General features: G+C 43.7%; 1 protein-coding gene across 2 annotated transcripts; it reads right to left on the reverse strand.

Moving 5' to 3' along the window:
- Nucleotides 1–208: 208 nt before the first annotated feature.
- Nucleotides 209–22,803, reverse strand: PLS3 (plastin 3). Of its 2 annotated transcripts, XM_009865872.1 has the most exons (16): nucleotides 22,716–22,803; nucleotides 14,025–14,188; nucleotides 11,533–11,662; nucleotides 10,972–11,104; nucleotides 9,900–9,981; nucleotides 9,076–9,241; nucleotides 7,566–7,708; nucleotides 6,225–6,251; nucleotides 6,017–6,112; nucleotides 5,296–5,491; nucleotides 4,596–4,674; nucleotides 3,822–3,936; nucleotides 3,574–3,707; nucleotides 2,208–2,331; nucleotides 1,516–1,640; nucleotides 209–680 (listed from the first exon to the last, which is right to left on the reverse strand). In XM_009865872.1, the coding sequence occupies exons 1-16, from the start codon at nucleotides 22,780–22,782 to the stop codon at nucleotides 548–550; spliced, it is 1,914 nt and encodes a 637-aa protein (XP_009864174.1). In that variant the 5' UTR covers nucleotides 22,783–22,803; the 3' UTR covers nucleotides 209–547. The 2 variants fall into 2 exon arrangements, with proteins under 2 accessions (XP_009864174.1, XP_009864175.1); XM_009865873.1 differs by lacking the exon at nucleotides 6,225–6,251.
- Between the last annotated feature and the right edge of the window lie 861 nt (nucleotides 22,804–23,664).

A 23,664-nucleotide genomic window follows, 5' to 3' on the forward strand; every position in this document is an offset into this window, starting at 1 on the left:
TACCAAAGGAAGATCCATCTTCCTAATTTCTCATTTAGCATTGTGAGCTGGCCTGCAGGTCCCAACTTGTACTGCAGCTTTACTTGCAAAGTTAAGGAAGTGGTTAAATCTAGAATATGCTTGGACCGTATGATAGAACTTAAATGGGCTGCAGATAGAAATTAGATTTGTTTCCATTACAACCACCTTATAGGCCTCAGGGGTAAAAAACACGCACAAAGTATCTGAGAAATAATGGAATGAAAACAGCTCCAGAGCAATATTGCAAGATGCAGGTCTGTTATGAATGCATTTCTGTGAGCTCTTGATAAGTTAAACTTTCCTTTGGGAAAAGAGCATGTCTGTTGGTTAAAACTCCTCTCCCTGAGAATTTTGGTAAGAGTTTGTCTTGCAAAGCAAAACAAAGTCCTTTGAACTTCAACAGTTCCTAGGCCAACAGCATTTCAACGTGATCACAGCTGATCTGCTACTCATGCACCCAGAGTGGCAGGTTGGGCTTTTGTTGCATTCTGCTTTTTTTTTTTTTTCTTTACATGAATCAACCCTTTTATACTCGCTTCATTCCTCTGCCCATCAAGCAGGCGAACACAGTCATGACCATCTTCGGTTTCACCTCCACAAGATCTTCTGGAAGAGCATAAACTCTGGCACCAATTCTTCTCGCCATGGATACAGCATACCTATTCACCATGGAAAGATAATCACGTCAGAACAAAGACTGCTACTAATAAATGAAAAGTCAGCTCCTGCCCTATCCAACACAATTTCACCTATTATCCTCTTTATTAAGACTCAAGACACAACAGTCCAATCACACCACGTCTGTTTGTTTTATAAAAGTTTTTTTGATATTTTACTGTATTCCTTTTCCAGAGTAAAGTGTCTTTAATGTGCAAATTGACCTTTGAATGTCAAGTCCACTTTACTAACAGTTAAAAAAAAAGTAATTAGTATTTGTTAGGGCTGATAGACAGCAGGTATAACCAAGGAAGAATCAGCTAACGTTTACATTTCCCCTTCTGTTTGCTCTGGAAGAATAATAATCAGGTGAGACTACTATCTGCAGGAAACTTTGCTGTCGTTCTGCCACTATAGAACAGTTGCAGAACACATTTTGAAGTCATGTTTTAATAGGCATACTTTAAACATGTCAACCTCTGATGATTTAACGAGATATGAGACATACAAGGGTTCAATTTCAAAACCCTGAACTGCTGGCCATGCACTTCACAGGCCTGATCAAACACATGAGAAACAGAATGTTGTTGTTCAGAACTGTTTGGGCTGTGCTGCATTTCTCTCAACGAGCAAGAGTGTTCAGCCAAGTACTCCCTCTAGCATTACGGGCAACGACAGCAATTAGATTTCAGGAGGAGCTGCCTGTCTAAAAGGTACAGGATTAAAAGAAATTTAAAACCCCAGTAATAAACTGGTAGAACCACTTGCACCTTAAAAGCCAGCGCATAGAAGGTGCGCTCTTCCAGTTCAAAACAGATTTTGAGATAGCAAACTTACTTAGCATTATTTTGTTTGTCATCTTCTGATAGATGACCAGTCTTTACAAGGTCATAGTTGATACAACCAGGCTGTATAGCATCAATTAAATCCACCACCGCCAAGCTCGAGCTGATAGTCTTGTCCTAGACAACACAGGACAAACAAGTAAAAGATGAACATCCAATCCTTAAGGCATACTTCTTACCTCAATTCAGCTGCTCTGCAACATGCAATAAAACAAGATTTAAACAAGCCATTTCAAGGCAGTTGTGTTAGTGATTACTTCCAGCTGGACCACGGGGAAAATCTAACTGCTGCTTCTCCTTTGATAATAGTTCAAGATCATTACTCCAATTTACACTAAGTGCTCTGAAAACTGATGTGCAGGTGGTAGGTCTGCCCCACTGACCAGTCTCCAAGGGCCAATGCTCACCTACGAATGCTTGCCAGCTCCAGCCCCTGTGCTTGCCAGCATTTCAGACCCCACCTCTGGCCCAGAGCCTGACCACCCCACCATCAGCTCTCTTGTCCCACTGTTATTCCCCACTGTTGGCAGTCCTACAAAGTCTCCTGTAAGACACATTGTTCCCAGCACAGACAGAATTCTGCTCCGTTTAAATCCCTTGCTAAGGTGCCCCTGCTGTTTCTCCAGCCAAGGAGATACTTTTTGGGCACTCCTCTCCTTTTGGATGCAAGAGGGGAACATGCACCTTGAAGTTCTGGATGGAGGTGGGCTTGCCAGCTTCTTTCAGGGTCTGGTTTACCCAGTTGACTATAATGTCATCATTAGCTTTCTCACCGTCACCCAGGTCCTCAAGGACATTCAGCGTGTACCTGAGAACCAGCAGAGAGAAGAAGATTAGACACAAAGTTTGGGCAAAGTCGTAGTGAGCATGCAGCCAAATGAACGGGAGCTCATGGCAGCTTGGAAAGTCTTCACATAGTCTCAGTTCTGTTCATTTGGTTGGTTTGGGTTTTTTTTAACTCCTTTAACAAAAAGGAAGAATCATCTATCTAACCTGAAGTGTGATTTCTCTTAAAGCATTTAGTCTTTCTAGCCTTTCAAGTCCTTTAATATGGGCTCAAAAAAATCACCTGGGCTCAGTACACTTGTGAAACTGTTTCACAACTGACCATTTGGTCTACTGGGACAACACATTAAATGGTAACATAAAAAAAAAAATTGCTAGTTTCCAGGTAAAACTTGAAAGGAGATTTTAGTGAAGTCGGTGTCTGTCTCTTTTCCCAAGTAACTAGTAACAGGACAAGAGGAAATGGCCTCAAGTTGTGCCAGGGGAGGCTTAGATTGGATATCAGGAAAAATTTCTTTGCTTTTAAGCATTGGAATAGACTCCCCAGGGGAGTAGTTGAGTCACCATTCCTGGAGGTATTCAAAAGATGTGCAGATGAGGTGTTTAGAGACGTGGCTCAGTGGTGGACCTCGTATTGCTAGGTTAACAGTTAGACTTGATGATCTTAAACATCTTTTCCAACCTAAACGATTCTATGATTGTATAAAAGGTGTAGATCGCCTTATGAGTTAGCATTCTGACCTTTAATGCCAAATATGGAGCTACCATACAGCTATATTGCAGATATATGTTTTCATCATCTTAGAATTCTTCAGAAATAGACAAAAAAAAAAAAGGACGATCAACTTTATCGGTTATCTTCTTCACTCCATTCCAACGCAGAAGGGGGTTATAAGGCAGCGCTGGAATGTTTCACTCTCAATTTCCAATTAAAAATGAGAACACAAAAGTTATCTTAATGTTCCTGCTTAGGGTTTCTGCACGTGGATCACACTTTACCAGACAGGAAAGAGGTGATCCTGGTCAGGAGGATGTTCAGAGATCTACCACCAGGTTCTCCAGAGGTCTCTGCTCCAGCCTCCGATGTGCAGCAACATCAGCTCTGCCACCATTTTGTCCAGCTACATCTCAGAAATTCACTGAGGACAGAGGTTTTACAATCTTTTGGGGTGACCTGTTCCAGTGATGCACTGCTCTCATGGCGAAAAACTTCGCAAACTCTGTGCTCCTTTCCCAAGTTTTACATGTTTGAGACAGGTCTTACCTTCTCATCAACTGCCAGACCAAAGCCAGTGTCAGTGTTGGGTTTCCGTCATTCAGATCCTGTCCTCCAATACCAACCAGGGAGAATTTAGCTGGATGCTTTCCCAAGTCTACAGCGTAGTTACAGTTTTCTAGCTACACAGGAAGAGTTTAAACAGAAAATAATTTACACATGCACTCACTTGACTGGAAGACTCAAACAGGAATTTTTAGGCTCCATGGCTTTTTAAAGTCTTTTGCAATGCTTACCTTTTTCATATTTGCTCCAAGCTTAGGGTAAGGAGGCTTGTTAACCTTATTCCAGTCAACAGGAACTTTGATCTTTTCGTATAATTGTAGTATTACCAATGCGTCTTGGAGATCACTAAAAGAAAACTTGATTAAGCCTAATGTTTCAAGATTTAAACATACTCTGACTTTGTCACATCATGAATAATTATTACTAGTTACAGGTTGTTGCAGTTTCAACAACCCTAAAAAGAAAAAAAATGCAAAACATTTTCTAGTTTTAAGGGCAGGAGAAATGCCCCATGCTTAACATTAGCTAGCGTGAGCTAAAGCAGGTTTTAGCATGGTAATCAGCAACAGATCCAGGGCAGAATTTTGCTACATAAAATCGAAAGGTAGCCACCTCCCTCCGTTGACTGTAGGGACCCAGAGAATCTTGACTCCTAACTATGACATCTTGGTCAAGCCCTAAAATTAAATAACTGGGAATTTAGTTCCAATTGCTTTAATGCAGTTGCTCAAGCAGATCCAAATGTAACGGAATCCCAGGGTAGCAATTTACATAAGATAGGGGAAAATAAAGTCTTCAGCCCTTAAAGCAAACTGCTGGTATGCCAAGTGCTGGCTCAGCAATCCTTAAGCTCTGGAGTGCAGGGAGGGTGCAGTGAGCATCTCCTACTCCCTGCCATCACCCTTTCTCAAGCTTTTTGCTCAGCACTGCAGGCAACAGGACATTGGTGTGGGCACATCTCTAGCCTGATCTAGCTGGGTCTTTCCCAAGAGCTTAACGCTTACCCGTAGAGGTGGTTTACATGGGGGTTCACACCAAGGGAGTTCATCCAGTTGCGGAAGGTTCGTTCCTCACGTGTCTCTCCTAGATGTGAGAAAACAAATACATGCAAATTCTGCAAGCTCAAAGCTGTGTGGGGTTTTCTACCTTGCAAGGCAGGAAGCTTTGAGCAGCGTAGCTCATTGATTAGATTTTCAAGCAGAAAATGAGTATTTTTTTCTACTACAATTTTTTCAAAGGAAGAGTGTTGCCCTGATATCTAGTTTTTGTATACGAGTTTGATTTCTCCAGGCCTCAGAAGAACATGCCTTTTACACTTTCTGCAAGAAAAAATAGCAAGAAGGTCTTTCACATGGGTGTTAGCTAACTGTTGCCCAGAAGCCAGGCAGCCAAAGTACTAATCCCAGTTCTGACAACAGTTAGTGCCCAGTGTTATTACTGAGGTGCTCCCACCCACCTGCCCACCGCAGGAAAAAATAAAACCACCTTCCCAGCCTTGGCATGACAGGTTCAGAGCAGCTGAACAGGCTGTCAAGTACCCTTCTTACTGGCCCCAAGTGAATAAGCAACCACTGCAGCACTGAAGCCTCAAATCACAGGTATTACTTCAATGGAGGTATCTCCACTGGGCACAGCCTCTTGTGACACACATTTTTCCTTTAGATACTTCCTTCCTGCCAGTTTTGTGACTTATATGGCCATCACCTTCCAGTAGGGTCCAGTCGATGTCCTGGTTTTCAGGCTTGGTAAGTGCTGGGTACTTGTTGAACAGGTTGGCAACAAAGGCCAGGTTCAGTTTGGGATTGCCACTGACCACATCAGCCGGTGTGACAAACTGCCGGCAGCCAAGCCGATCTGCCTGCTGAAGCATGTACTCTGCTCTCCTCAAGTCGTCCTTTTCCTGCCGGGGATGCAACAGACAAGAGCTGTCATGGAAGAGACTGGCTACAAAGCTGATGGGAACCTTCTGGCTACTACCTGGAGCCATGTCACAATCCCACCCGCCTTTTGTTAGGAATCAGTCGCTAATCAAACAAAGGGATGCAGCATGCACGCTAACCCCTGCTGCTATGAATGTAATTGTCCCTTTTTTCTTGGTATTTTCTCCTAGCACGGTGCCTTCCAAGTTTATATGTTTCCCAACTTTTACGCTTTTTGAGCTTGCTGGTTCAAAAGCAGAAGTCAGCGTGTGCTCAAATGGAGCAAAACCAAAAATGATTTCTCAATCATTATGTTAATGGGCAGGTAGTGATGAGGCCCGCAACAACCACTCATTTAGCACATATGCAAGGTGCACACATGCTCACTGACACTTTGCACATTATAGAAATTAAAATACCAGGTTATCTAGATGGCATGGAGCAGTTATAGGGTACAGGTAGTTCATGATTGTACAGCATGAGGACATGACAGCCTGAATACTTACATTGAAACCTGACATGTTAATATCGATCTGTGGCTCTCCTTCTTTCTGCCCTTTAGGTGCAATTTGATTGAGGAGGTGGAAATAAGCCCTGGAATCCTAAAATGGATAAAAAAGAAAATTCAGGTCTCCTGCACAGCAGTGAATACACCATAACAATTCATTTCAGGCTCATCTTTAACAAGTAACCATGTATAATTGGCTTATGTACCTTCACTGAATTACCAAAGTCTGTAAGCTTAAAAGAGAGCATAATGGCAGAAATCCAGGCAGCAGTAAAGCAAAAAGAAAGGGAAAATGTTAGAAATATTTAAGATTAAAAGTCTGGGTTTCAGCTATTTGAAAATTGCCTTTGCTGCAAACTCTGGTGGCACAGCCTTCTCTCCAATGGCTGGAGGAAGCAGCCACTCCATGCTGCTCAACTCTCATGGCACCCACAGCCAGACGTCCCAAGGCAGCTGTTCCTACTGCTACAGCAACAATGAAATGTGCCGGTGAAGATAAAATCCAGGCAAAAAGCTCATTACAAGAAGTCTGAATGCTTTCTCCTGTCCCTGCCTTTTAGCAAAAATAGCTTAGAAGAGAGAGGCCAGTGATGGTCACAACTAGGAGCTGCAGTAATTATTTGTCAATTACAAGTCCCTTTAGTTCTCGGCGCTAAGAAGGACCCTGGCACATCCTGGGTTGCACTAGACAAGCCAGCAGCTATCAGCAAATCTGTAAGTAATTTTGCAATTGACAATAAGAGCGACCATGTGTGTGTGCATACATGCACACACACAGGTGAGCTCTAGGCTCCCTACGCATCTCCGTTATCTGTTTTTCCCCACCCCAACTGTCCTTTAACCTGGAATACACTTCAGTCTTCCTTCTATTCCTTGAAACTGCTGGCATATGAATGAGCTCCAGAAACCTGCTGAGACCAGTGTTCAAAAACCCGACACTGACCAGGAGTCACCAGTCTCCATTTCTGACTAATGCTGAGAGAAGAGAGCTACCCTCTTCTCCTCTAAAAACAGCTCTAAGACTCCTCACTCCCATTTCTACTCAGCCCAATGGAGAGAATATGGGGTTCTGTTGCCCCTCCCCTCTCCAGACCATGACGTTTTGGATGAAATGCTGTCACCTGTCAGAAGTGTGTGGAAGTCACACTCTCCAGGGATGCACTTAAGCATTTCACCCTGTGTGAGTGAGCTGCATGCCCCTGAAAAATTATTTCTATCAAAAAAGATAGATTTAGAACATTAGAAATCACATGAATAATGCCAGTTTCCTACTCAATTAAAATATGCAACAGTTTTGCAGCAGGATCCCACTAGCACCGGAGGAAACACCCAGTTCAACACGGAGGGTTCAACATCACAGCTAGAGAGAACAGCACCGCGACACCTTAAATATACCACTCACAAAACTCATGTTTAGCCTACTCAGTGTATTAAGGTTGAGAAGGGTCCTGTCTGTGGATGAAGGGCCTCATTTACACAGGCAAACATAGCCGTGGCCGGCTCCCAGTGCTTCCCAGGCACATCCAGGCCAGGAGAGCTCTTGGTACCTTGATATCCGAACTGAAGTTATTGATTTTGTGCCAGCCTGCGTTTTCCAAGTGGAAGTTGGCCCATCTTAGGAGCAGCTCTTCTGGGGATAGTTTCATAAGGTCCTCCAGATTTTCACCATCACGAAGCAAGGCAGCCAGTGCTAGAAGAAAAATGTTTGTGAGGGAAAGGAAGAAGTTTTCAACAGGCAAACCTGTATGCTAGAATTACAGCTGCAGCAGCATTTCAGGGGTATAAGGTGGGGACAATAATATCAACTACTGATTAAACAAAAATAACCTGGGTGACAGCGGAGTTTTGCTGAGTTGGTTGTTATTCAGAGAATATTATGAATGATCTAGAGTACTCTCTATAAAAAATATTTTCCATTTTCTCATATAATAAAATTCTCTGGAGTTTACATGCAGTGTTTTAAGTTGGTGACATTAAGCTAAATATAAATGTACTTTATCTCAATGAAAAAGTGCTTCCAAGCAGTTTCATATTTAGGGGGCCAGTTAGCTCAGTGGTTTGAGTGTGGTGCTGACAACAAGGACCAACACCGAGGTCACGGGTTCAATTCCCGCTCGGTCCCCATGTGTTTGTTGTCAGGCCTAGTCGAGAGGTGGCGTCCCTGCCCAAAACAGGGAGGTTGGACTAGATCATCTCTAAGGTCCCTTCCAGCCTGTGCCACTCTATGATTCTATGATAGGCACTGTTAAAAAAAGCCAAGATAGCCACTCTTTTAGCTGCCTAGTGCTTCCCTTGCCGCAAATTTTCAATCTAAGCCAAACAATATTACCACTTCACAATTGGGAAGTTTAAATAAAAGACACTGGATAGCCCAAGTGCAAATGCAACGGAGGTCTTTGAACTATTTAAAAGTTTGAATTCTGGAGACTGTAGTGCAGGACCAAGTGAGCATGAGGGGAGAGCTGCAGCAGCACTCTCCCATCACTGAGAATGAAGTGAGAGCTCAGCTGCACCACTGACAGTAGCCAAGGAGGATTTTTGGAGAACTAAGTTATTGCAAACACATCCCCAAAGAGCTGAAGACCTCATCTTTCTTCCCCCCAAACCTTTTTCTTCTTTTTTTCTTTGAGGAAGATGTACAGTTGTCTATAAACCCAAAAGGACACAAGCAGTTTTGACACCTCCCAGAACCATCACATACCTATGGCTGAAGCACACTGGGAGAACCTGCCCAGTCTGAGGCATCACAAAGCAATGTGTCCATTCACACCACAAGGCTTAAGCCAAGATGCATCTTGACTTACAGACTTGTGCTCAGCTAGTTGTCCCAAGACTGACACATGGGCACATGGGCATAACCCACCCACCTGAACCTGTTTCACAGCTACAAAGAGGCAGAAAGCACTCAGCTTCACACATGCCATGGTGAGCCTGAAGGCGAGTACCCTGCCTTCAGCAGAGAGGAGGGGAGGCAAGAGGCAGCAGTGGGGCTGGGGATGACAATGCAAGCAATGCAGAGTTCATGCTTTATAAGTAATCACTTATAGTTTCCTTTACCTTCATTTCTGCTGAGCTCGATGTCAGCAAACAAGCCGATCTTAATGATCTGCCAGAGAAGCCCAAGGACCAGGTGGGGTTTCCCTTCCCTCAAGTCCTCTGCGCCAATATTGACAACATGACACCCGATGGCAGATGCAGAATTCAATGCCAGGTTCAGGTTCTCCTGTGAACAGCACAGCCAAGTGAGACACAGCCAGGGAAGATGCTGCCTTGCCTTTCATTCAGCACCAGCACAGCAGAGATTTCCCCCTCATCCTTGCTTCAACATGGCAGTCTGGAGTAAACATTCCCCGGCAGCTCTCTGGCTGAAGTTTTAATGGAGCTGTGGTGGCAGCAGGCTGAATCAATAAGAACTGAACTAGGCACCAGGGTTTAATTTCAGCCTCTGGTGTTTAGTTTCAGCCTCTGAGTAAGTTGCATCTAGTGGCATCAACTAGAACAAGGCTAGAGAATTGTTAAGTTATACACACAGGCATCCTTGCAAAAATAACTTCTTGTACTATGAAATGATTCAGAGATAGCCAACATCAATAGTCATAACGCCTTAAAAACAATGCTGTATGTAATCACTGCAGCAGTATCAGGTGCACACAGCATTTCAGCCATTTTACTCATTTTGTCATTAAGGCAGTATTTGTCTTTTGAACTGTACCCCCAGCTCTGTCAATTATGTGCAGTACAAAACTGCCTTTAACAATTAAATGCAAGTTATAAAAATTGCTCCCTTCCAGATTTTCACAGTAACACCTCAAGCCACCACATGGTTTACACTAATTCTAACTGAATGCAAATTTCAGCAAAAATACAGAAATGTGTTATACCTGAATTATGAATGGTGTGAGTTTCTTCTTGTTAATTGCTCTTTCATCAATCGTGTCCGGAACAGAAAGATTGATCATTTTGCTGGGAGGACAAAAAACAATATTTAAACAACATTTACTATTTAATCTCAACAAAACTCAATGCACTGTTATACAACACTCACCACACTACATTTCCTTTTGCCCGTTTTGTTTTGTGTATTTATTTATTTTTTTAAATCAAGGTTGCGTAAATCAGAAGTTAATATTTACATTATCAAGAATGTATTTGTAACTAATAGCTAAGCTTGAAACCTTAAACATGTTACTGGCCACTACTGCTATCAGCTGCTGGAGTAAAAAGAGCACATGAATTATTCACAGCATAGCCACTGACTAGCAAAGACTTATTGCTCTGTTGACACACACTGCAGATTCTAGCAAGACAATGTGCTTCCTCCTATTGTAAAGATGTACTACTACTGGCAAGAAAAAATTGCCCAAAAAAGAGCAAGCACCAAGAACTCAGTAAGGAGCATGTGAATACAACGACCTTTTAGTCAAGAGAAAATAAGGCAACCTTTTAATTTATGCTATAAATTACTTCCTACTTGGTTCAGTCTTTGCAAAATAATTTACTTTACTAATTTAGTGTAGCTATTATCAAAAGCAACAAGAGGATTCCCAGAAAATCCCTTTTTGGGTTAATTCATAAGATCACTAACCTTTCCACAGAGGTTACTATGGGCTATTTAACACACCTGCCCTTGCCTAAACTAATTAGCACCAGGCTGAGTTTGCAGCAGAACAACTGCTCCTGCAAGGCACCTTCTCCCCTTCAGCAAACAGTCTTAAGAACAAACAAAAACACTAGACAAAAATACCAACCTGTGAAGCGAGTGTCAAAGCTGAAGCATCAAGCAATGACAATAAAAACCTGAGTGACTGCTGTGTTTGCAAAACGTTATGTACATACACAGTAGCCACTAAAACAGACTAGAATAGGATGAAAATCCCCCTAACTACACATTTGGAAAGGTATTCTGGTGATTTTTTTTTTTTAATTCTTAATTTAAGAGCCATCATGACTTACCATAGCACAATCCCATCTCCCACAGCTTTGAACAGGTCATCTGTATTTGGGTTCATTGGAATAACGTGCCTGCAGTCGGGATCATTTTCCAGGGCTTTGTTTATCCAGTTTACAAAGGCATATTTTTCCTCCTCTAAGATAAGCAATTGTAAATTTAATACAAGCTTCCACATAACATTGGAAAGATTTTCTCAAAAGAATCAGCATACAATAGACCAGGGAAATAAAACCCCCACTATCATTACCACACTATTTCATTTGTCACACAAAGTTTAAAGAAACTTGATTTTCACTTCCAATTACCAGAATATTCCTGTTACTTACTTATTACTCAACAACTTCATTATATTCAAGTGTGACACAAGGACTTCATCAGCAAGCACAGTTAATAAAAAAAATAAGAAAGCACTGTTAATTTACACACTGCTAATCTTGGATCACCCTCTATCCTGTTCTGACCCTGCATTTAGCTATTGGAGAACATGGCAAGACAGCAGAAATCTACTCTTTGGCATACGGCCTCCACTCACTCAAGAGAGGAGCTGAAAGGCAGAGCAATACCTGAGTAGGAGTGCTGTGTCCCCTCACTGGAGAGCTCTGAGGTCCCCCCGATGGCACAGATTCCTTCCTTCCTGTTAATTGCTTTTCTGAATGTTTTAGCAATATCGCTGCTCTTCACCTCTTGAAAAATCTACAATTTAAAGTATTCTGTTAGACAAGAAAAAATTGTCTTCATACAGCAAAAGGACCACAGAAGAATCTATTTCTTCTTGGTTTTAAAGCAAACTTTGTAGTAAAATCAGCAAATGTGAATGGCCCAGCAAGAGTGTAGTGGTATTAAATCTAACATGGATAGTGGGCAGAGAGTCACTGCACTCTCTCAAACACATATTGCAAGTGCCTATTAAAACAGAAGCATTAGGCATGAACTACCTCATCTATGTTTACCTTGTCAAGTAGACGTTCAGGAGACCACACAAAAAAAAAAAGTGAAACCTTTGCAGTCTGAGTGCAAGTACACATGCAGCAGTTTCCGCAGGACCGAAGTTGAGAAAGCTGTTGTGCAATTTTAACCCTTCTGCATAAGCCAGATGATCACGTGACTGTGACTTTAGTTCACACAACACTTTGTCCACAACCCAAGAAACAATTCTCTCTAAGCGTGTAAAAGTCAAACCTGCAATAATGTGTAACAATGAGCACTCCAGGTAAGGATCCCTCCTCCCTCAACAGCAGCCTTGAGCTAACACCCTCACATCTGAGGGCAGAAGAGATGCTTCAGCACAGAAAGACTACAGGTGCCATTGGCACAGGTTGTATGTTACCATTACTGGCCGTGAGGTCCTACAGAACTGAGCAATGCATTCAATAGCTTGAAAACCTACTGTAACTCCCTCAACACTTAACAAAATCAGTTTCAACCGTGCTGAAAACACAAATGAAACCTATGGAGGTTCTCTAAACACTATCCAGAAAAAAAGTAATGTAACAGCACTGTAAAGTAGAACAATGGAGTGCTTCTGTTAAAAAGAGAGGAGGGGACTTGCCCATTTGTCTGCAGAAGTGTCAGCACAGAACCAGCCTGCTGGCTGTCACACCTTACCTTCCCCAGCCGTTAAACACAGGGAAGGTGGTGAATCAAGATAATGATGATGCGGTACAGTTAAACCATCTCCTGATGACATGCAGAGGTTTTGCTCACCCCAGTGATCAGGTAGAGCTGAATGAAGATTCCAGAGCCCAACAGTTTTGGGCATTCTATTTGGTTGGTTTTAAACATAAGGGCTTTGATATAGCTTTATTTATTTTAAAATTCGCTGGCCTAATTACCAGTATTGCATATCTTCTTTGAAAGTTGGTGCTTTAATGCTGAGGCTCCACTAAGTCACTTGGCCCCAACCTCAAGTCAGTTCATGTCATCCTTTGTACCATAAAGCCCAGCAAAAGCGCTCAGAGTTAGAAAAGAGCAACAGTTCTGTTTGTAAAAATCCTACAACTAACCATTGCTTCTACTGAACAGCTTAGTTGCCCACAAGGCATTTCGTATTTACTCAATCATCAGAACCACTCAAATGTGACAGAAGAGATTTATTTCCTCCTTCCTAGTGCAAAGTTAAAAGTTATGGACCAGCTCAAACCAGCATCTGAAACATGCACCCAACATGCAAGTGTTCACAACTGCAAACAAAGTCCAACTTACTAGATAACTCCGAACTCAAAAGTTCAGAGGGTCTGAAAACAATTAAGGAACAGAAGATGAAGACAAATTAAGAAATATCCAGAAAAAGATTTAACAGGAAAACAGCTCCCTCAGTCATCATTCAGTCATCAGAGTATAAAAAGGATGAAGGGATGGATACTGAACTAGTATCTTAGAACAAGTGTTGTGCCCTTATATACATATAAAAAAATAATTAAAAATTACGACCTATTTACAGAAAAAAAGACTAAAGGTTAGACCCATCCTCCAGCTTCTCCTATCTCCTTACTCCTGTTCTTCCCTTTTAAGGCAACAAACAGATCTGAACTTTCCTAGACCAGCATCTAAGACCAATCTCCAAGTGTGTCTTGAAACGCCCTCTCAAGTCTTTAGTAAATGCTCGTACTCCCATTAAACTGAGAAAGGAAATTACACTGCTTCACTGAGAAAACAAGCATTCATCTATGCGCCTGGAAAAATTGAGTAGCTTCCAGTCAATACTGTAAGCCTGGCAAATTGGAAGGATTTTTTCCAGTTGTCACCTCATGTGGAAATGGTCTTTTAGCCTCCAAAGAAGTTTTCATATAGGAAGAGCATGTAGATTTTTTGGTTTTGTTTAAAACTAATATATTTCCCCTTTGTCCAAATCTAAAGGCTAGTACTAACAGCACAAAAGACTGGTCATATGCAGAGATGTGTACAAAGATCTGATTTTTACATGGCAAGTTCTCAAAAAACGATCAGTTTGTAAACAGAAAACAAGTGGCTGAGAAAAGCCAGGTTCAACCTCTTCTACCCCCTTCCTTAGCTTTGTCTAGAAGGAGCTCCCAGGCTGCTCAAAAATGCCACTTACATAAACAAACTCTTCAAAACTAATCTTCCCATCTTTATTCTTGTCACCGTCGATCATGAGCTTCTGGATGATCTCTCTCACTTTGTACCCTGGGAGAGGCAGGTTGGCTTCCTTGAAGAGTTCGTGCAACTCGTAGTCGCAGATGAACCCATTGCTGTTGAGATCTGAGGAAGAGAAGGGGAGGGAGAAGGTTTTAGAAGTGTGCCAGCAGCCTGACAGATCCAGCCCCATGGAGCAGGGCAGAAACACGGTCCCGCAGGCTCAGAAGTGCTTTATGGAAAACAACCTATGCACTGGGGACATCCACAGAACATGGAGGTAGGGAGGAACCCCCCTAGCGTGGCCTGTCGCAGCATACCTGTCTTGGAGCTGCATGGCACAGAGCATTCATCTTCGCTGAAAGAAAGATCTGTGCAGTACACAGACACACAGCAGGCTCCCCAGAGCAAAAATAGCAAGCCCAAGTAGCACACTACTATCAAGTAGTAGTACACTACTACCACAAGGAATATACTACGAACCACAGGCACACAGTAAATACACACGGTGCATCCTCAGAGAAGGTCTCAGCAGAAGCCATGAGATCTCTCCAGCTTTGGGAAAGGGCAGCCTCAAACCAGAGCTGACCAGGATGGCTCTCAGCACACATGATCGAGTCTGATGTAAAAGTTTCACAACAGAGTATTTGCATTTTCATAAATGATCTCCAGAGCATTTCTTTCTATATCTAACTGCAGCTGGCATTACATGTTAAAAATAGACAGTAATGAACCACAGCACTTTGTACTGAACTGAAAACACTAAGTCAGCTCTGCATTTACATTTTGTGTTGATAATGATGTTACCCATTTATCACTGAAAGAAAATTGCATCAAGATATTTTAATGCTGCCCAAGAATGCTCTGCAAGAACACTTGCTTTCACAGTCAATCACCAAGCCACAGCAGCACTATATACTTAGTGGGACATTGCCAACTAGATTTGGGAAGAAAGAAAACTAGAATCTAGCATGAATCTGGAGCTTTTCACATCAACAGATCCCAACCGCTTTTGTGGACATCATCATATCTATTGACTGCACAAGGCAAATCCAAGGTTTAGCCTTTCTTAAGGCAGAGGGTTTGCTGCCACCACGGGCAGGCCTTTCTCAGGCTAACCAGGACGAGCAGACAGCATGGCTCACAGCACAGCTGCTTCCCAGGCTTCACTGAGTCAGGTCCATGAGCAGCCAGAGCATCTGAAGCAGTCAAACAGCCCAGACTGACATCCCAAGACATAAGAATGACCCTCCAGCATGTTCGTAGAGACAGGGATTCAGGGAGTGTTGTGCTTTTACTGGCCCAGTAGTGATGTTAAAACCTGTTGCTGCAGGTAAGTGGTACAGACAGCCCAGAGAAGTTAATTCAGTGCCTGAGCTGCCATCTCCTCCCCAGAGCTCAGGCTGTGGGGAAATACCAGCCCTGGATTATTGCTGCTGGTGGGGAATGCCTGGATGGGGAGGCGTGGAGACTTGGCAGTCTCCTACAGTCATCACTCAACCACAGGCTCTGCAAAGTTGATGCAGTGCCTGTACTGAAGAAATCAAGGGCAGTCTCTGCATTTAAGCAGCTACATTATCTTCTCCCCCATCTCCAGAGCTTTTGCCCTGTGATGGGGCACTGCCAAGGGCAGCTCACCACCACCCGCTGCCAAACCCACACTGTGCTGCAAGGCACCTGACCCACTCAGCTTTGCCCAGCCACTCTGCCCATACCCCATATGGGAGGATTTTTCTGCTATTTGTAAGGCATCAGCCTTTCCCTAAAGCCGTAGAGTTAAATTCCACTCGAGCAACAGCAGCTGCTCTGCAGACACGCTTGCAGGCTGCTGTTGGCTCCCTCGGCAGCGATGAAAGAGCTGTGCCAGCCCCAGGATTTGGGTTTGCTCAAGAGGGAATCCCACACCAAAAACACTGGGGTCACTATGCTTAAAGAGACATATTTTCAAGAATAAAACAATCAAGACGGCTCTAGAGTCCCTTCTTTTTCAACAAATTTTGACAGTCACTTTACTTTTAATGAGGTGTCAGTGGCAGTTTTTAAGTTTTATTTCACAGAATGTTCCAGCCACCAGCACGTCTGCACCACCACTCCAACCTTCCTCATTTTCCAGATCCATACGGGATTTAAAAACTGTTTTGTAAGTTAGCAAGAAAGTGAAATTCAAATGCTTAGTGGCAAACGTCCAAAGTAACACAGAGCAAACCTGTACTCTCTCCTACACTCCAGTCCCTACATCTCAAACTAAAGAAGAGCATCAATTCCAGTGGATTAATAAATATGTTAAAGTACTTTATGAAATGCCAGTGTTTATAATAATGCTAATGAAATAAAATAGTTTGGGCCAATGATTAATGACAGCAACAGGCTGCTGTCTGGCCTTCAGTTTCAGAATTTTATTCCAAAAACATATAAGCTTACAAAGGCAAGCTTTATTTAACAGTTCAGCCTGAGATGTCATCAGCAAACTATTTCCCCTCTAGATAAATCATAGCTTATTCTGTTACACTTTTCTTATTGCTAAATCTAACTCCACAATATGCACCTTTTCCCTGCTTTACAGCCAGTGAAGAAAATCAGACAAGAAAGGATTTGCTAATCTCCAGGGCCTGTGGGCTCGAAACAAAACTTTGCTTTCACCCTCAGCATGCCTACAGCCAACACCCATTGCTTTAGCCTGTGCTTGACTGAACCAACCAAAATCCTTTGCCAAGCTGCCAAATTAAGCAAGTAAATCCAGAAACACCTGTTCATCACTTCTTCCAATCAATTCACCACCTAAAACACTAATTTCTACATCTCAAATGTTAGTAGGCCAAGGACAGAGAAAAATAAGATTTTGGAATATATATCATGTCCTCGATAGGATCCCGGGTGTGATTTTGATTCAGATTCAGTAAAGGTTTTCCTCCTGGCATGCCTAGCTTAAGCATTCACAAGTGTCTCTGAAACAGGCTTGCATGTGCCATGTCTGAGCCTATTCAGAAGTGAAAAACACAGTATATGGTATTTCATGATGCAGAGCCCTGTTGGGTGAGACAGCAGGGAATCAAGCTCCAAAGTCCCCATCTCTAATAGGTTGGAGGGATGCGCAGGTAAAATGCTTAAATCTGCTTGGAGCTCAGTTCTCTAAGTTCTACATATGAAGCCCTGCATGTCTTTTAAGGGTACAGTCTAGTTAAGGAATTAATTCCCAGCCTCGCATTTTTTAGCTTGCTTGCAGAAAAGAAATCATAACTTAGACACACTGACTGAAACGCAACTGAGGAGTTGGCTCAGGCCATTGTCTGGTCCATCCACACTTGCTCAGCAGACCTCAATCTCTGCCTGAAAGCATCAAACCTGGCTGCAGGGCAGATATCAGGAATTCACAGCAGTCTGAGTCAACAGTTTTGAGGGTTTTGTTCACCCCTACAAAGCAGCATCTTCCCAGTCCTCTGGGTGTGCCTAGTTCAAAGAATATTTAACACAGCTCACTGAAAAAAAGAATAAAATAAAAAATTAGCAGCTCTGCTGCATGCAGAGCCATCTGAAACACACACTCACATGTGAATGCTTGTGACTTGGGAGCATGGCATCAGGAAAGATGCTGCCCAGCAGGAGGGGCTGCCCAGCAGTGGCTCTCAGCACTTGCATTGGGCTCAGACAGACAGCATGTAATCGAGTGTGAAGGACACACACTGACTAATGCATCTTAACTCACTCAAATCACATGGGTCTCAGGGCCTAAGTTCTTCCAGCTCTTAACAAAATTCCAAACACCCACCTGTTAGAGTTATTCCTTCGCAGCATCCTGGGAAAAAAATTTAATCACTGATTTACTACACAGATTAAAAGGGCATCTACATCCCAGACCCTTCACAGGTGGGATTTATGAGCAAGACAGGGCTGTTGGTTCAACTCCAAGACCCCACACCAAGTTACTGGTTTTGCAGTAAAGTTGCTCTCATTTCAACTTCTTGGCCACAGAAGGACAAATTTAAGTGTGTGGCTTTGGCTCAGTAGAACAATCAAGTAAGCTGAACTGGTGATCGATTAAGTGGTAGAATATGAACCCATTCTTCTCTTAACGTGTCAAAAAGCTTTCAGCGCTGTAAACATGACAAATAGGTTGAGACCCCTACCCCTATCTCATAACACAGCTGCTTTCCTTTCTGCTGTCTCTGTCCTCCATCTCTGGCATCACAGTCAAATGTACAAAGTTGCAGCATTAAAAAAAAAAAAAAAGTATTCACCTTTGCAGCACCACCAAGTCCCCATAGACTCATAAACACTGGAAAAGACCTCTAAGATCATCAGGGTCCAACCATCAACCCAACATTATCATGACCACTAAACCATGTCCCAAAGTGCCACATCTACATGCGTTTTGAAAACCTCCAGGAATGGTGACTCCACCACTTCCCTGGGCAGCCTGTTCCAATGCTTCACCACTCTTCCAGTAAAGAAATTTTTCCTAATATCCAAACAAAGCCTCCTCTGGCACAACTTAGAATCACAGAAACTTGAGTCCATTTCCTGTCGTCCTATCACTTGTTACTTGGGAGAAAAGATCGACTCCCACCTCTCTACAACCTCCTTTCACGTAGTTGTAGAAAGGGCTAAGGTCTCCCCTCAGCCTTCTCTTCTCCAGGCTAAACAAGCCCAGTCCCCTCAGCCATTCTTCATAAGACTTGTTCTCCAGACCCTTCACCAGCTTTGCTGCCCTTCTCTGGACCTGCTCCAGCACCTCACTGAATTTCTCACACTGTGGTGCCCAGAACTGAACACAGGACTCAAGCTGTAGCCTCACAAGGGACACGATCACTTCCTTACTCCTTCTAGTCACGCTATTTTGGATCCAGGCCAGGATGCTGTTGGCCTTCTTGACCACCTGGGCACACTGCTGGCTCACGTTCAGCCGGCTGTCAACCAGCACCCTCCTTTTCCAATGGGCAGCTTTCCAGTTACTCACTTCCCAAGCCTGTAGCATTGCACGACGATCCAAGGACAGAACTCAGCACTGGGCCAAGTGACCTCAGCCTATCAATCCAACCTGTCCAGATCCCTCTGCAAGGCCTTCCTACCCTGCAGTAGATCAAAACTTATTTGGTGTCATCTGCAAACTTACTTACGAGGGTACACTGGATCCCCTCATCCAGATCATGGGTACAGATATTAAACAAGGCTGGCCCCAAAACAGAACCCTGAGGAACACCACTTGTGACTGGCCACCAGCTGGGTTTAAGTTCGTTCACCGCCACTCTCAGGGCTTGGTCATCCAGCCAGTTTTCAACCCAGTGAAGAGTACACCTGCCTAAGCCATGAAGCCACCAGCTTCTCTAGCAGAATGCTGTGGGAGATGGTGTCAAAGGCTATTCCCAGCACGACTACAGGTCCACCATATTGTGCCTTGCTGATTGTCCTGCAACATGGACAGACTTCAGACAGAAGGTGGTCTAAAATCCCTCTCTAGCAAAATCTGAAATCGTATTCAACAGCTGAAGAGGCTCTCAAAATAGAAGCTATCCCAAATAAAATCCTTAAGCATAAGGCCCAGAATTACTAATGGAAGAAAATAAAATTGTTTTAACAGACAAGTTAGAGCCTGGATTCATTATAATCTGCCTGATGGAAAGGAAACTAGAGCACATCTGAAGTTTCCTGTTTCTACTGAAAGATGCATGCACACCAGCGCACTAAACCTGGGAAAGGTCACTGCAGTGATGTATGGCACCGTCTTCTGCCCATATGCAGGTGGCGCAGCAAATCTGCAAGAAACAAAAGCCCCAAAGCTGCTTCAAGCTCTGGCTCAGCTGCCTCCCGACAAGTGCTTAAAATAGCTTAAATAACAGGATGCAAGAGGGGAAAGTAACCCACGTTTCCTTTTAAGGATATATGCTCAGCAGGACACTCTAGCAAGATCCCATATCCCCACTTGCCTTAAGCTAACATTTCAGACCATTGTTTCGCCACCTTGTAGCAGCGAACAAAGTGTTCAGCTGCCTTATGATTTTTAGGTACTTCGCGTTTCCAGAAAAGATGCTTATCTCTGCTATTAGAAGCAGGGCAACGGAAGACAAATAAACAGAGGAAGTTTGCAAATTTTGTTCTGCCACGCCTCCCCTGTGAAGTGCCACTGTTTGGCCAACTATATACGTACACATACCTGTTCTACAGAACAAATTCAGAGATCGGCTGAGATTTGAAACAACCTGCTCTTCTCCCACTAACCTGTGGGTCATTCAAAGCCCACACAGTTTTTATGTCCCACTTAATTACATTTTTCAGATGTTAGAATACTTCTTCCCCTCACTGCTGTTTAGCATCTGGATCACTTCCAACACAAATACCTGGATGCTGGAAGCTGCTTGTCTGAGCTGTAGCTGACCTTTAGTGCTAACCTTAAACCACAGATTCTCACCTGTGGATTGTTTCTAGTGAGCCGTAGGCAGTCTATGGGTCTCTTGCCTTTTGTAGGCTGCCAGAGAACAGCACACAGCTGTACAGGAGAGAGGGGACACCTTCAAGTGGCATGGAAGGCAAGTGGTGACAAAGTAAACAGAAACACACCTCATTGCCTTCCAGCATCACCAGATGTGTCGATACAGTCCAGCTGCATACAGAAAAGCTGGTCAGACACACACCTTTGAAGTCCCATCAGCCTGTACATCCAGAGCAGCAACTTGGCCCGTGCTAGAGTTAAAGCAGGTCTCCAGGGGGCCCATGCAGCTGCACGTCTTGGTGAGCAGAAACCACCCCATGAGATGCTTCCTCCTCCCCACATCTCCTTTACAACATCCCAGAACCCAAACAGCTGAGCTTTCCTACAATCACTCTTCTCTGCTGCATTCCAAGCCTTCCACATAGCTAGAAGATGAAAGAAAAGCCTTAGTCCAACTTTTCACATTCACTAGAGATGGCACTAGAACTTCCCAGTGAAAGTCAGTCACCCAATTAGTGACCAGTTCTATATTCCAGGGCAAACATGGTTCCTTTAGGCAAGAATAAAAGGAATGTGAGCATTAAAGACACTCCTGACAGTGTGTCCCACAGCAATGCCTGTGGGCTGTAGCATGCCTAAAGCACACAAACCAGAAGGCAGCTGAAAAGGACTAGCAGATCCCAACTCACTTGTGGGTATGTCCACGTTAATTATCACATGTCTCAATAATACCTAAGTTTTGACACTGCTTTGATAATTTAAAGCCAGGTGGGACCTGACTCCTGAGCAGGGTGAGCTGGTTTCCTAAAACAAACCAGGATTTGACTTGGGTTTCTCCATGTTTCCAGTGCAAAGGCAGCCAGCCAACCTAATCTCAATAATTTCCCTATACAGTAATGACAGAAAGCCACTCCATTCCAGCCAGGTTAATTATTTTAAGGTCATCCAAGGACAGAACAGGCCGGCTGCATCCAAGCCTTAATAGGTTCATGCTCAGAGCACATTAGGCAGTAAAAAGCATGTTGACCACTCAGGTCCCTCTGTGGCAGCTTTTTCCTACCTGTTGGAAAAGTCTGGGAAGAGCAAGACAGGAGAGGGAACTGCCTAAAATGCACCTTGTTTCAAGTCCCAACATGAAATACTGCCCTGTGGAAGTCATTTGTTTTTGAAATTAATTTTTCTTTCTTCAGATAAAACTCAGTTGCTCTAAGTTGCAAAGAGCCACTCTGCAGAGGGCAGCTTATCTGATACAGATGTGCGGCAAGTACCAATATGTACTTATTACCAGCGCTGAGGGATGCCAACATCCAGTTAGGAAAACGAAACACTGGCTCTGATCACTTGTGCAACTCATTCTCAGCCAGTGCCAGTCCCGGGTGTGGTTCCCCAGCTGCACACGCTGACCTCAGTCCACAATATTGCGGTCCAGCTCCCATCCTGCCCCTCCCTGGCATTTCTCTGATCCTCCAGTAAGCCGTATCAGGAAACTAAACCAGCAGAAAACAATTTTCTCCATGATGTCAATTTTATGGCCATTTCAGCTTCCTGAAGCAGCCTGCCAGAGGCTTCTGCAATGCCAGCACAGAAGGAAAGCTGGAAGGCAGGCGGAGCAGCTTGGGCTGTGCAACCCCTCTAGCATAGCAGGCTGTTAGGGAGGTGAAAACCAAAGAACCAGAGCCACCAGAGGGCAACGCACATGCACTGCAGCTGCAAAGCATGTAATTATCACCACAAGTTGTTCCCTAATTAGGGACACTAATTAGGTTTTGCCTACATGCTCACCAAACACAGTGCCTCAAATGCACCTGCACAAACTAGAAAAGTAGGACCTACTTTTACCATCAGCTCAGCTCAGCCAATCTGCCAAGACCAACATCATCAGAACCAAGCACTCTGCAAACCCTGAAGTGCTGCCTGCACTACAGTAATGCAATACCTGCTTGGATACTTCTTCTGCCATCAGGAACCAACAAAGTCCACCCTGGAGCAACAGGGAAAGGCCGTCCACCAGTGCTCACGGATAACCAGACTGCCGATGTCCCTTCCTTTGTGCTCCGTGGCTAGAAGTGACAAGCCAGAGGCAACAAGACTGCCAAGGGACTCCTTGGCATGGAGATGATCACAAGAGCAGACCGCCCACATGCTGCTGGTGCTGCTGGGCACAGGGGTAGAACAAATCCATTTCAAACGTACAGCAGACAGGAGCAAGATGTCCTCACCACGACTTACCAACTTTGGCAAAGGCTTCCTTGAGTTCCTCCAGCTCATCTTTGGAGATTTGAGTGGTTTTGGCCATCTCATGAATTTAGCGAGTATCTAAAGAGAGAAAAAGGACACTGTGAAACTGGGCTGAATTCAAATGCTTGCAGTTTTGAACAGTGGTATAGCAACAATCAGTACCAAGGTCACTACAGTTCTCAAAGCCATGTTTATCTTTCCACTAAGAAAACAGATGTGTGAAACTCAGAAGATGGGAAATGCACTCCTTAACAAGTCAAAAATCCCATTAGCCTTGTTAATATTTAGCTCTGTGTATTTATTTTATGGGCTATGCTGTTCTGCACACATTAAGGTACATGCTACCGGTATATTCTGTAGGTCAGAAAACCTCCCATCTCCAGGGATTTTCCATACCTTTGTACAAAAACAGAATCCAGAGATAAAATACTAATGCAAGAGATACCAAACCCTCTGCTTGCCTGCTCCCCTAGAGCACACAGCTACCAAACCCAAATAATAAAAAAGAGATTCTGAGCAGTACCTGAAAAAGGTCTTTTTGCACCAAGTAGCATACCTGATACTGTTTGCACATAGGAAATAGTTTGGTTTTCTACAAGAAAACTGTTTGCATAAACACCTGCCTGTTTCCCTCAGAGTCAGTCTCTCAACAAACGATGTAAGCAACAGGCCGTTTGTACTGCCACTGACACCCCCTCTCTCCTGAGCAAGGGCACGGCAGGAACCCCATGAGCAAGTACAGAACAGCAGGCATCAGCCACGCTCAAACGCCGAGCACACAGAAATTCTGCTTTGATCTGATCTGCTTGGTGTTAAAGAAACAGAGAGGATGAAGCATACAGTTCCTACACCCATCTGCTGTAATCCTCCTTTCCAAGCACTGGAGCCACCCAGCCAGCCTGGGCACCCTAAGGATGGGAAAAGGGTAGTGACCTGCCCA

This window comes from Apaloderma vittatum, unplaced genomic scaffold, assembly GCF_000703405.1.
Source record: "Apaloderma vittatum isolate BGI_N311 unplaced genomic scaffold, ASM70340v1 scaffold19193, whole genome shotgun sequence".
Lineage (NCBI taxonomy): Eukaryota > Metazoa > Chordata > Aves > Trogoniformes > Trogonidae > Apaloderma > Apaloderma vittatum.

Coding starts and splice junctions, on each gene's coding strand:
- PLS3 (XM_009865872.1), bottom strand. CDS start 22,782: ATGGCCAAAACCACTCAAATCTCCAAAGATGAGCTGGAGGAACTCAAG. Junction 6,113..6,224: donor ACTTTGGTAATTCAGTGAAG/GTACATAAGCCA, acceptor TATCCATTTTAG/GATTCCAGGGCTTATTTCCA. Junction 3,708..3,821: donor TTGGAGCAAATATGAAAAAG/GTAAGCATTGCA, acceptor CTTCCTGTGTAG/CTAGAAAACTGTAACTACGC.